The following is a 13,879-nucleotide window of genomic DNA, read 5'->3' as shown; positions in this document are numbered from 1 at the left end:
TCCTCCTAACCCTATTTTCCCTTCTCTCCTCCAGTCTTTTCTAACCTCCCCAGTGCTTTATCTATCCACCCCCTTCCTAGCTGTCCCTTTCAGTCATTCCTCCGCACTGATTACTTCTCACCTGCTTACCATTGTGCCTCTTCCCTCACACTTTCCTTTCTGCTTCCACTTACGCTACCTCTTCCTTCTTGGATGCTGGATATTTCCTCCTGATGCATGTACTATGCATGTTTTTATCCCCACTTAAAAAAGGATATAAAGCTATGACTCAAACTTGATTTTTAATGCTTTGCAAAATGTTCACAGTGAAACCTGAAGCCAGGCAAAATTCACCTGGGTTATGTTTCAACACAAACTTGCAATTCTAACCAGTTAAAATCTCAAGCTTGGGATGACTGATACAAAGCCGTTCAAATCAGGTGAAATTTTGTAGAACAAACAGTTTGCTTTGTGGTTTTAGCTACATCCAACCCAAAATAAAGGGTTGGTCTCCACATATTTTTGGTATCAATTTAACTATATTGGCTTAGAAACCAATATAGTTAAAGTGGTGCAACCCCCTAGTGTGGATGCAGTTATACTAGTATAGAGCTTATTTTCACAGATTTATAGAGAGTGGTCCCTAGGATAAAGCACAAATAGTCATTGGTCCAGGCAGACAGAGTGTGGGACTGACTCTATAGCCGGTGGCTGAGGCACTCACATGGGAGGTGGAAGACACCAGATCAAATCCCTGCTCCAATGACTATTTAATTATTTATACACTGTAAAACTGCTTCAACAGGAGAGACTGAGCGAGCTCAACATCAGAATATTCCATAGCCCAGTGGCTAGGGCACTTTTTTGCATTGCGGGAGACCCAAGTTCAAATCCTTTCTCCATCTCAGGTAGAAGGGGGAACTGAATCCGGGTTTGGCATGAGTGCCCTAACCACTAGGCTAAAGCTTATAAGGAAGTGGCGGCACCACCACTTCTCCAATGGCATCTCAGTCTTTGGAAAACAAATTTTTTGCTGAAACTATTCAGTCCTTTGCGTTGATTCTGTGAATAGTTTCACTTTGTTGAAAAATGCATACTGTTTGCTGCAAAAAAATCCACCCAGGTCCACTCCTTACACCATTTCCATGCTATCAGGCTAGCGCCTTCGATGATAAAATGGAAAAATATGATGACTTTTCATCACGACAAGGATAGCGGTATTATTGCAGACAGCTCTCAGACACGTGTATCTGTGTTACTGATAACAACAACAACAACAATTATTTGTAAAAGTTTGCTTAAGAAGCAATAACAGCTTCACTGCCATAAAGGCTGATCCTTTGGTATTAATTCACACATTCTTATATATGGCTCAGAATGTGAATTGCGCTACACTTAAGAGAATGTCAGTGAAAACAATGTTCTGGATACAGGTGATATCACAGTTCACAGATGAATTTGAAGAAGAATGAAAAGCTCTACAAGTAAAGTTATTCCGACGGTGTCGGTGCTGCCGCACTTCTCAGGGAATCCGGACTCCCCAGTTTTGTAAGTTTTCAGTGGATCTTGAATAATATTATGCAGGTGCTCTGTGTAATTTGAAAAGTGAGCAGCACATCATCACTGAATCTGACCATAAACCAGATCTGCTGTTAGGGCTGCGTTTTTAGCCAAGATGAGGTTTTCCTCCCATGTCTCTCTAGTGTGAACACTAGATACACTAAAATATGCTGCTTTTCCTCAGATGAGTGCCATTTCTTTGGGAAAGATCTTCTTCCTGGTCACTTTCACAATTTCTCTGAAATAAAGAGGCTGTCATGTTTCAGTCTGCTGAATGAGATACAGAGCTCCTACAAAGATTAGCAAACACATACTTAATCAGTCACCTATGGGGGGATAAGCAGGAGAGCTAAGAGAAACATCACTGAGGTTCTCTAAGCTGCATTGTGGATATTTTCCCCATCAACTGGAGGCCACAGCAAGACACAGGATTCTAGACGGGTTTGTCCACTTTGGGGTGGCTGTTCCCAGATGAGATTATTGGGCCAAAACTAAAATAAGTGACCTCCCAGCCAAAGTACAGCAGATGGCCTGTAGTAGGGTTGTTGATCTGACCCTAAAGCAGGACATCCTTGTTCCTATTTTTCTATATTGACTAAAGCTCACAGTCAAAACAGCCTGACAGAAACCCCCACTTTATCTTTGGCTAAACGGAGACTGGGCAAATGCATGTAAACAATAAAGCAATAAATAAATAAATAAATAAATAAAAATAAGGCCCACTAAAAAACTATAGATGGTATAAGAACCTATATAGAATAGAATACTTAGACAAAAATGCATCAGGAGTACATAAGCTTGTTATACTTCCAACCTAATGAATTTTTCGAGTGACGTTTCTGCAAACCTAAAGTTTAAGCAATACAAACCGTCCAGCGATGTGCTCTCATGAGAAGCCATTGAACACAAGGGTTTTCCCATTTTAGATAAGACCTTTTATATTCAAGTGCTTCCTTAGTCCATGTTTGCTCACATAGGGAGCTTCTACTGAAGTCTATTGCAAAATCCCACTGGCATCAGGAGTGCAAGAATGGCCTTTAGCATCAAATTCCCATTCCCTATGCAAAGCCCATTTACTTGGCTTTGCATGGGGGAAACTACAATACATAGTAGGTTTTGGGATGAAATCCCCCCTTCCCCACCCAGCCCAGAGCAACTGCACCCCCCCGCCTCTCTCAGTTAAGGGTTTGATACCATGCTCATCACTATGGTAGCCATGTACCTAGTGCAACTTTCATACTACTCCCCCATACCATAATTTTGGCCAGTGAATACAGTTTGCAGAGCCACTGGCCACTCCTTGCTCCCCATTTATGCCACAGATAGCACTGTTGGAGCAATGGCCCAGGGTACACAAAAAGTACAGCAGCTCATAGTCTGGCTTCTCCTTGGGTTGACTACCCAGAACCATGGCAGTTCTGATGCTTTTTGGACCTTGGGTGCCCATGCTAGGGGAGCAAGATTCACGTCGCAGTAAAATGGTTGCTTTTCCCTTCTCTCTTCCCCTTGTTTTTTCAATGTACCTACCAAACTTTCATCCTGCATCAGTGGGACCTTTCTCATCTGTGAGCGAGATAAGTGGTTGCACAGTGAGACAATACTGTAAGAGAGCTGGGGGAGGGGGAGAGATGAGAATTAAGTGACACTTGCAATGTAGAAATCCCTAACATACTTAATACACCTATAGTGCTTTACAGCTTCAAAGCACTATGCAAACATTAGCTTGCCCTCGAAGCCCCTCAGGATAAGTAAGTATTACCACATCAGTATTAATGTCCCAGTGCCGTACCTTCCATCGCCTTCTGGCATATTGCCTTTTGAAGTTTTCCAAGTTAATGACAGATTCTCGCCTCACCAGGGCCTGCCGCTTGTCCATTGGCTGGAAGACAAGAGATGACAAGTTTATTGCTTAGCTTTCCCTAGGGACAGAAAGTAAACATGACTCTGCTTGTGTCAGTTACACACTGAACTGAGTTAAAAACCAGAGAGAGGAACTCAGCTGAGGGAGAAGTTCTTGACTGTGCTAATTCTTCAGAGTGCTTCCCTCTGCTGACCTGTAGCACCTCTGTCTTATCTGGATTGAGCCTGAGCCCGCTGGCTTTCATACAAGTCCCTTTCTCTGAAAGGCATTGTGAGAGCATGGAAAGGGCTCCATCGGGGCGGTTGAGAAGGAGATGGAGAGCTGTTGTCAGCATACTGATGACATTTTAGCCTGTAGCTTCACAGCCTTCCACAGGGATTTGACAAGTGTCGCTTAGGAATGATGACAGAACAGAACCCTGTGGGGTTCCTTAGTCAAGGCCCTTTAGGGAGGGAAAGAGGTAGCCCAGCTCTACCTCTGACCCCTTTGGAAGGAATGAGCATTTAAAATTAATTCCATCCAGCTGCCATAGTTAAATGCATAAGGAACCCTTACAATCCATGGTGCTGACAGACCAAGTAGTATTAACTTGAACATCTGTCATAGGGAGCTAGGAACTGTCATACCAGCTCAGACCTGTGGTCCATCTACTCCAGTGTCCTGTCTCTGACACGCATCCTGTATCGGTTTAGCTTTTTAAAGCCAAGCCACTGTTTCAACTCCTGAGAGGGTTTAAGGTCCCATTAAAGGCAAAATCTCAGCTCAGCCTTAACGCTAGAGTCACTATTAGTTCCTCCAGAGTAAAGGGGAAACAGAGGAGTGTACTTTTTTCATTGTTCAAGCGGAGTGTGATGCTAAAAGTAAACAGCACAAATTGATTCTCTGTTCTAATGTGCACAGCTTTTTCTAGAGATGAGCCTTAGTGACAAAGTTCAGATCCTAGATCTCCAGCTTTGGATGTGTTGATATTTAGGGTTTCCACGTTGGGCCCTTTAGAAAGCTAAGCTTCAGCCAAAGTTCAGAGTGGACCTTTCCCTAATTTCAGATCTCTTTTTCCCCCCCAGCATGTCTTTTTGGTGTGTAAGTTTACTGGGTTTACTATTTACCAGAAGGATTTGATAACCCCACCTCGATAGTGCTGTTTTGTGCTACCAATCGACACAGTAACTTTTTGAGGGCCTTACTAATCCAGTTTTGAAACTGGAGACTGTATACCATATAAACAGGAAATACTGAGAAACTTCAGAGATCTACATGTCCTCTGCTACTCACACATCAAATTGTAATGCACCAACTGTGCTGCTTCTCCGCTGACCCAGGAAGTAGGTCAGTAGAGTACTGAAGCAATGGCAAAGACCTGAATAGGCTACAACTATGAGGGATTTGCTGAGCAGTGAAACAGGACATAAGAACAAAGTTATAACAAAGGTAGCAATCGATCTATTGGGGATCAACTTATCGCGTCTAGTGAAGACGCGATAAAATCGATCCCCGATGGCTCTTCCGTCGACTCCGGAAATCCACTGCGGCAAGAGGCGGAAGCGGAGTCGACGGCGGCGCGGCAGCGGTCGACTTGCCGCCGTCCTCACAGCCAGGTAAGTCGACCTAAAATACGCCACTTCAGCTACGCTATTCACGTAGCTGAAGTTGCGTATCTTAGGTCGACCCCCCCTGTAGTGTAGACCTAGCCAAAGATAGCTCTCAACTGGAAGTGATTTACAGTACAAGAGCTGGACAGTTAAGTAAGATGGATTGCAGGAGGTGCTCATTTAGGTTGTGAGACCAATAGGTTTGATTCAGAACTGAACAGGAAAAGTAACCGAATACATAGGTTTCATTTGTATGGGGCCTGTCATGAAGTATCATTTTCATGAAATAGTGCAAACTAAAAATGGGAACTTTTCCCAAACTCCTGATAATAAAATGAGAGAACGTTAGCTGACATTCAATATCAGTTATGGTACACATGCTACATCAGTAAATGGGGCCCAGGGAACTTATGTTGTAAGTAGATGTTATGGTGGTGGGAGACCCAGAAATGCTTAGATTTAATTGGACTAGAATTAAACAAGAAAGGAAATAGAAGCACCAGAGCAGGATGGAAAGTGCACCCTCAAAGATTTAAACATCTTGTCAGGAAACTGGTAATATTGTTGAGCAGACACATTCGCTTTCACACAAGCTATAATGCTGTTAAACAGCCAACACTGTTCTAAACAATACACCTATAACAGGGTACAACACCACATCTTTTCTTGTCAGTTGTTCTGCAATTTGGCTGTAGCCCGTCTGCTGGTGTATTTTACAGAATCTTGATAAGAAAGGAAGAGAGAGCAAGGAGGTGCCATAGGACATCAGCGTCAATGAGGGACTCAGAGTTTTAAAGCTTTATGCCCATGTATTCTGAGATACTTGTCAGCCCAAGGGCAACCTCAGAGTCAGCAGCATCTAAGTGCAAGTTGTTCAGCTTTGGCTCAAAGATTTTAACAAACATTTTTATGCAACAGACAAAAAGTATGTAACACCTTGAAGATATGCTGTTAGATAGTCATGGCTTGATCATCAGAAGGGTTGAGGTTTCACAAATCCCTTTCAAATGGAACCTTTTAGCGCTCAGCACTTCTGAAAAATCAGGTAATCAATGTAAAAACGCCAGAGGATTTACCATAGTATAGCAGAGCACGACCTGACCCGTCCTTCAGTCTTGGCCAATACCTGATCCTAGCCCTTCTGGGCCACCAGAGGGCAGGGAGGCCATATGAATAGGACCACAAGTTAAATGCATACTTTTTCTATAAGTGAAAATGTCAATTCTAAGAACACTTTTTGTGGGAAATCCAGGACAATTTTCACTGTTGCACAGAGAAATGTTTAAAGCCTAATGACAAACACCTGAACCATTTGCACTGCTTCTGCTTCCCATCATTCTCCAAAGCTGTCCTCAGCTTTGAAACCTGTACAATGAATACAGAGGCTGAGATTTCATCTCCAATGGCAAAGTATGTCAATACCTCTGAAAGAAAGGAGCGGAAATTATCAGCCTGCCCTCCTTCTCCGTTAAAGATAGACAACATCTGTGCACAATTGACCCTGGATATTGAAGCATGAGATGTCAGTTCCCCACATTATAAGGGGCTAGGCAGCATGCCACAAATGTGCTAAGTCAAAAGGACTGGTGAGAAATCAGGTTAGACCTACAAAATGTCACTGTTAAATGTCAGTTGTACAATCGTCAAAAACATTTAAGTGCTCGTTCAATGGCAGAACCCTTGAAGCTCCACCAAAATAATTAGTTTTATGATACTCCAGACTGTTGTTAATCAGTTGCCCCATATTGCTAAGTACCTTGCAAAGTCCTGATCTTGTCATTCTCAGCTGGACATGATTCTTTCTCAGGAGTGGTACAGCAGGGACCTTCTTCAACTCATGAAAAAAGCACAGGCCTTGAGGAGTGGGTCATAATTATACTAGCCTCAGCCAGACATGCTAAAGAGCAGAGCACCTGCTCTAATGTCCCTTCTGCTCTGTGCCAGTATATCCATACGCAGAGATAATCCAAATGGACAGAAATATTGGGCCAGGGATGGGGCAGACAGATTCTGTACACTGAGGGTCTTTTCTCCAGATTTTGAATCTTACTCTATTTTCTTATTTTTCAAAATGAGGGGAAGAGAACCTCGATTCTGAAAAAGTTGTCTAGTCCCTCTGGAAGTGTCCTCTTCAACATACCAGGCAGCACTGGGCAGAGCTCTAGGTTTGGACTCTCAAAGGAGCCTGACACTCAGTGACAGTTGAGCACCTCCCTCCCTCAGGTTCCCTTGAAAATTACAAGTGAGATATACGATTTATTAGGTCCTTGGTAAAATTTTCATTTAAGCACCTAAGTGACTTTTGAACCCGAGTCCCTTTTTCAAAGATATTTAGGCACCTTACTCTCATTGATTTCAGTGGGAGTTAGGCACCTAAATATCTTTGAGGATCTGGGCCTTCGGGGGGAGGGATAGCTCAGTGGTTTGAGCATTGGCCTGCTAAACCCAGGGTTGTGAGTTCAATCCTTGAGGGGGCCATTTAGGGAACTGGGGTAAAAAAATCTGTCTGGGGATTGGTCCTGCTTTGAGCAGGGGGTTGGACTAGATGATCTCCTGAGATCCCTTCCAACCCTGATATTCTATGATTCTACTTAGCAGCCTCAGTCTCATTGAAAGACAATGTTACTTATGCCCCTAAGTCACTTAGAAACTTTTGAAAATTCTACTTCCATCCTGTCTAATGTAGAATGTAAGTGTCTCGGGATGGGGTGCGTGTCTATTCTCTGCTCAACACCAGACACAGCTATTGTGCTACAGACAGGTGTAAAACATAAATATATACATGTGTGTGGTTTTTCACTAGTCTCCCAAAGTCACTATGAGAACATGGCACTTTCTGATTCATCATTCTCTGTGAACTGAATGAGAATACATTATTGCTTTGTAGATAAAAATAATAAACAGGATTATTCTTATAATCTTATGAACAGCAGCCCATTACATTTAAATCATTAGCTTTTCCAGAACAGAGGAGTGGGCTTTTTGGGGGAGGGCGGGGCGGACAAAGAGAAAAGTCTGACATATCATCTCTCCCTTTGTCCTCCTCTTTGTTCAGAGCATGATTATCAGAAAAGGGGGATTTCGGCCACTAGGACTGGAGAGTTTGCCTGAAGCTGTACAGAGTGACTCTCACTTTTACCCTTTTAGGGAAAGCAACTGCATCCATTTCCAAATGGGCTGCTAGAAGCAACACTGAGCGAGACATGGTATGGCCATGCCATAGCTTGAGAGCCCAGGGAGGAGGGATTCCTTGCTTGAGCATGTTGTTTGTATTGTGGTAGTGCACAAAGGCCCAATCAACATCAGCCCCATTGCAATAGCCGGCCCTGTACAAATCTATGGGCCTGGCCCCAAGAGACTTCCACTGGATGTATCACAGAACTGGCCATGCAGATATTCTCTGACAATCTGCAATCTTTATGTCAGGTCATTAAAAACATGGGTTTGATTCCTGCATTGGAGCCCTGCTATGGCATGGTCAAGTTCCTATTCTTTGATTCTCTGGGCCAACCCTGGATCCGAAGCAAATTAGAGCTGCTTCCAGCTCTAGGTTGCACCACTGGTAATGGTTCCTTTGAAGGACACTATGTCAGTCAAGGACTGCCATGTGAAACACAGACCCACCACACTCCTTCATGGCCCATGACACACCCCTTATGCCTAGGGGGCGGGCAACAGAGGGAGAGAAAGGAGGTGTGTGTGTGTGTGTGTGTGTGTGTGTGTGTGTGTGTGTGTGTGTGTGTGAGAGAGAGAGAAAGAGAGAGAGAGAGAGAGTGAACGAACTGTGGGACAGATGCCCCAGCAAGGAATTCATTTTCTCTGCAGGGCATTTGCCACTGGATTACAGCCCCTTTGCAGTACCTCAGCCTCACAAAGGAGCCATAAACCAGCTAGAGAATCTGGTCCTATAATTACTTCACTAAGTAGATGTTTAAATACCCCATTTCAGTCACAGACTTCCCCATCAGAGACTACAGCATCGTGAATAAGAGACTATTTATTGTGTCCAAAACGTGACATGGTTACATTTGTGCACATAAATACAGCCTGAGCAAATAACCTTTCCTTTGAAACACAGGAAAATGGTGCATTATTCAGTTTAAACATTGACTTTTTTTCCTTTTTCATAAGTTTCTAAAATGACCTTTGGAACAAAAACACGAGTCTCAAGTTCTACCACATTGAGTCAATGAATTGTTTCCTGTGACAAACCTTTCTTATTATGGAATAAAAGTCAAAGGTCTATTGACACTGCCTGATGGATCATCATCCTCATAAATAATCTAGTATTTGCACAGCAAAATATACACAGTTCTCCAGTCATTCCATCACAGATTTATCATTCTGTCTTTCAAATAAAATATTTCTGGTACATGAAACATAAGGTACCTGTTTTTATAGCAAGAACTTCACATTAAAGGACTAAAAAGTATCTAACACTGGTCCCCAAACTTTTTACTTCGTGCCACCCCTTACCCCTGTCTGTGCCCCTCCTCCCCCAAGCCAGGTCTGAGAGCAGGGCTCTGGCTCTGGGAGGGGGGGACCCGACAGGGTTAAGGGGGCCAAGGCTGGGGCCACAGCTGGGGGTGGTGACGGAGCCTTCCCCCCCCAGACATTCCTCTGCACCCCCATAGAGGGGGCATGCCCCACAGTTTGGGGACCTTTGTTCTAACATGTGATGACAGTGAAAGAGAGACTGTATCCTGAATAACGAGCCTATAAAATAACCTTAACTTTCCTTCATTAGCTGTGATTTTCATGGTGTGAAATGATAAATCACTGCATCGTTCACTCCATTTTAAAGGGCTGCAATAACCTTCATAAGTGTTTTTAATTATCTGCTGTGCAGAATTATCCCCAGCAAGTCTGCAAGAGTATTTCCCTCATCCAAACAAGAATGCTACCAGGTGATTTTATAGTCTTCAAAGCGTGTGTAAGCTGGTAAATAAGGAGTGAAATACTATTTCATTTCACGGGAATAATTTTCAGGACCTATATGTCTACATATTATTATAATGTTATTCTGCACTAATTGCAGGGTTGCACATGCCCTAAAACAAAGTGATTTCTAATTCTAAGGGTTCAGGAACTGAGCTGGTCACAACGTCAGCACAAAAACCACTGCAGAGTATAGGCTTTTGGTCAATAGTTTGTGCAACATTTCCATATTTCTGTTTTAATGCATAGGTGGTGGTTTTGTGCTGAAGTTACAAACCGAGATGATTTCTTACTGCTGCACATTGAGACAGACAGACAGCAAGATAGGGGTTCTAATGCAGATTTTTGCCTATTAACCAATATTACTGACTTGATTCTGCAACATCAAGATTCAAGCCCGCAAGGAATTCTTCACAGCAAGATCTATTTAACAGCTCCATTACTGATTCATTAATATCTTTGTTGAAAACAGAGCTAAAGTTTCCATTCACACATGCATCATTTCCATTCTCCAGCTGAAAACTACTCATTAAATCCTGGATCCACCTGAGTTCCTCAGAAAGTTCCTGACTCAGAGATTCATACTGAGACTTTAGATCAATGTATTTCCCAGTGACACTTGCAAGACTAGAACCTACAGTCTTGATGTCATCCTGCAGATGTTTCTTCAGGGATTCAATTTTACGGTGCTCATACTTCAGCTGTGAAAGCTTGTGTCTCACATTTTCATTTTCTTCTTTGTACCAAGCTTCTTTTTCATTATATATGGAAACCAGAGCATCGATGTCCTCCTGCAGGGAGTCGTGGGACATAGCCAGAGTGCTGAAACCACGTTCCGTCAGAGAAATGTCTTCTACCACCCGGGCAAAGCGCTCAAAGTTGATGTAGGTGTTATTTGGTGGCATACTTGAATGGCACTTGATGGTGTACTCTTTCAGACGTTTTGTCTTCAGCTGACTGTTCTCAGCCTTCTTGTTTTCTTGGACTTTTGTTTCTTCTATCAACTGGTGAGTCTTCAGACAGAAGAACCAGTATTATAGATTGTTTATCAAGATTGCAAGATATTGCACAAATTTCAACTCTACACAGCAGACAAGGGATGCAAACTGCATTTCCACAATGCTGGGGAGAAGCGTCGTTTCCAGTCATTCTCCTTCATGCATTTGATTAAAATAAAAGGGGTGATGTGACAAGCACTGAGCATTCATTCCCATGGGACAAGTGTAAATAAATAAAAGGGTCGTGAACTATTTGCATGCTACAGTTTGTGCAGTTAAATTCTCAAAACCATCAACATTTGTGGGGGAAAAATAATCCTGAAAACACTCCACTCAATGTTTTGTACAATACATAACAAAATGAGAACAATCCAGTGTTTAAACATCCGTATTTGCCATGCTGAGATTGCTAAATGTATTTTCACTAAGAGATTTATCTACGGAGGCAAGCTTTGCTTAGAACAAAACAACACACCCACACAAATCCAAATACCAAGCAAATCCAGACAGCTACTAGCTCACTACACCAATGACATTTTGAAGGAGCTGATTTGTTTTCACATTTGGTATGGTCAGCTCTCAACACCCAAAAGCACTACACCAGAGGTATGGTTTGTGTCCATGCAAACAGTGATTAGAGATGAAAACAACACAAATGGTGTTCTAATACAGAATACTGTATGCTTATTTATTTATATTCCAGTCACCCCTCCTTTGGCTTTATTGTAATAACAGAAGTCATGATTAAGGCTTGCAGAAATCCAAGATTTTGGAAGGAATTGAACAGGTTTTTACTACTGTTTGTCTTGCATCCAGGGATCTCAGAGTGTTTAGTAGCCAATTATTTCTCATAACTTACCTTTGAAGGAGTATTCTCCCTGCTTTGCTCATGGGTGAAAGTGAGACATGGAGAGGTTAAGATTCACTGTCTGATTCAAACTGATTTCTGAAAGCCATAACCATGATGAATTATCTTGCAATTTAGGCACATAGCCTTTAGTGTGGAAATATAAATTCCCATACAAATTCTGTACTAGTTTATCCCAAAGCAAATGTCCATATCCCGAAGCACCACCCATATTCCATCACTATCTTTGGCCTTACCGTTATCCAAGGATGAGTGAGAGCTTCTTGAATTGTGAGCCGTTTCCTGCAATGAAACACAGACTTAAATGAGAGCCAAGCTGCTTACCATACATTTCTCTCAGGGTGTTTATGAACCAACATTTTAATATTGTACCTTGTACCTATAACACTGTCACCAGTAGTGCCAGGATTACTTACAGTGAGGTACAACTTTCCTGGCTACTTTACTCTGTAGGGCAGCAGGGTTCATAACAGTTAGGTTTCTGGCTTCAGTGTTAATACAATGCTACTCCCCAGCAGAGCTGTCAGCTCTACTTAATTTTCATTTACACTCAATCAAAATCTCTCCCTCTCTCATTGTTCTGTTAAAAAGAGGTGAAACGCTGCTAATGTTTCATGATATGATCTGTCTTACTAGTCTAACATGCCTAATGAGTGAATTCTTCCTGCACACACTTGGTCTGACTTTTTCTCTATATCAATTGATATAAGATTAATGTAATCGAAGATGTCTTTAATGCATGAGCTATTAAGTCACTCTGGAGCTCTTGCTTCCTGAAAGCAGTATTCCTGGGCGGGATGCTTCAATACTAATCAGAAAATCTAACTTTCTCCTACCCCCTAGCAGCACTGCGAACAGTACACTATCACCTTCAGGCAGGATGGGCATAAACATGGTATTGCCTTTGCAGCTGGCTACAGCACAGATATCAACATGCCTGATCTGCCCTGCTTGAAAGGCACTTGCTAAACCTGTGCAAAACATTCACATCAGACTCCAACACGCCCCAACATATCCTGGGGTCTGAGGTTCATAGAAGTATTTGCTGATGTGTTTGGACAGATACCCTAGCTGGCATCCTTCTCCCAACAACCCCCACTATCTACCTTCTCCCCCAGATGTCTTTAGAGGGCACCCTAGTGACCTGCCTTCCCACATCTTTCTGCAAGTAGCCCCCCACTTTGTTTTCAGGGGACATCCGATGACCACTCCCACTAGTACAAATAGACTCTTCAGAGGGCTCAGCAGCACATAACCCACAAGGATGCCCTTTACTCTCTCCACCCACCCCAACATAGTGCAGGAAATGTGGCAAGGTAGTCCTGCTGCATCCAGCTCATTAAAAACTTCAGGAGCAGAGATCCCTCTCCTATAATCTCTATTGCAGTAGCTAAAGAATCTCTGTTGTTCCATAATCACCATGAGGTAGGGGAAAAGCCCCATATAGCTGCTAGAGAAGTGCCAGGTGTACCTAGCTGATGCACAAGGGTTAATGGAGCATATTTGACACTAAGACAACTGAAGAGCAAGGAGTCTGCAGCAATAACGGGAAAGGGCTAAGTGCATCTCACTTCCTAGAAGGTTCCTTATGGCTTGGGGTATGGGAGCAATTACCAACATCCACTACAGACCTGGGATAAGAGCCATCCTGCCTCAAATGATGGACTCCATGAAGACAGCGAAGAGAAAATGGTGGCTTATAGGTGTGAGTAGATAGGGTGTCCCTCTGGAGGTTTGAGATTGATGAACACAATCCTCCAAGTGAACACATAGGAGCTGGTTTCCTGACAATCTCTGCAAGCCAATCTGCAGGCTTTAGCATGTGATTAATAGATTCCCAAGCCAGAAGGAACCATTGTGATCATCTAGTCTGACCTTCTGTGTAGCACACGCCAATAGAACTTCCCCAAAATCATTCCTAGAGCAGATCTCTTAGAAAAATATTCACCCTTGATTTAAAAATGGTCAGTGATGGAGAATCCACCAGGCCCCTTTTATTGTTTCAATGGTTAATTACTCACTGTTAAAAATGTATGCCTTACTTCCAGTCTGAATTTGTCCATGTAGAGCAGCTGTTTTTGAAACA

General features: G+C 42.8%; 1 protein-coding gene across 1 annotated transcript in view; it reads right to left on the bottom strand.

Annotated features, from left to right (window-relative positions):
* Nucleotides 1–10,289: 10,289 nt before the first annotated feature.
* DAPK2 (death associated protein kinase 2) overlaps nt 10,290–13,879 on the bottom strand; it is a 63,906-nt gene continuing 60,316 nt past the window's right edge. Inside the window, exons 8-9 of the mRNA XM_065412304.1 lie at nt 12,030–12,075; nt 10,290–10,940 (exon numbers count right to left, since the gene is read on the bottom strand). Of these exons, the coding sequence (XP_065268376.1) occupies nt 10,290–10,940; nt 12,030–12,075 (697 nt within the window). The remainder of the gene's footprint in view (nt 10,941–12,029; nt 12,076–13,879) is intronic.

This window comes from Emys orbicularis, chromosome 10 (assembly GCF_028017835.1).
Source record: "Emys orbicularis isolate rEmyOrb1 chromosome 10, rEmyOrb1.hap1, whole genome shotgun sequence".
In the NCBI taxonomy this organism is placed as follows: domain Eukaryota; kingdom Metazoa; phylum Chordata; order Testudines; family Emydidae; genus Emys; species Emys orbicularis.
Note: the sequence above shows the minus strand (reverse complement) of the source record. Positions and strands in the feature narration are given on the sequence as shown.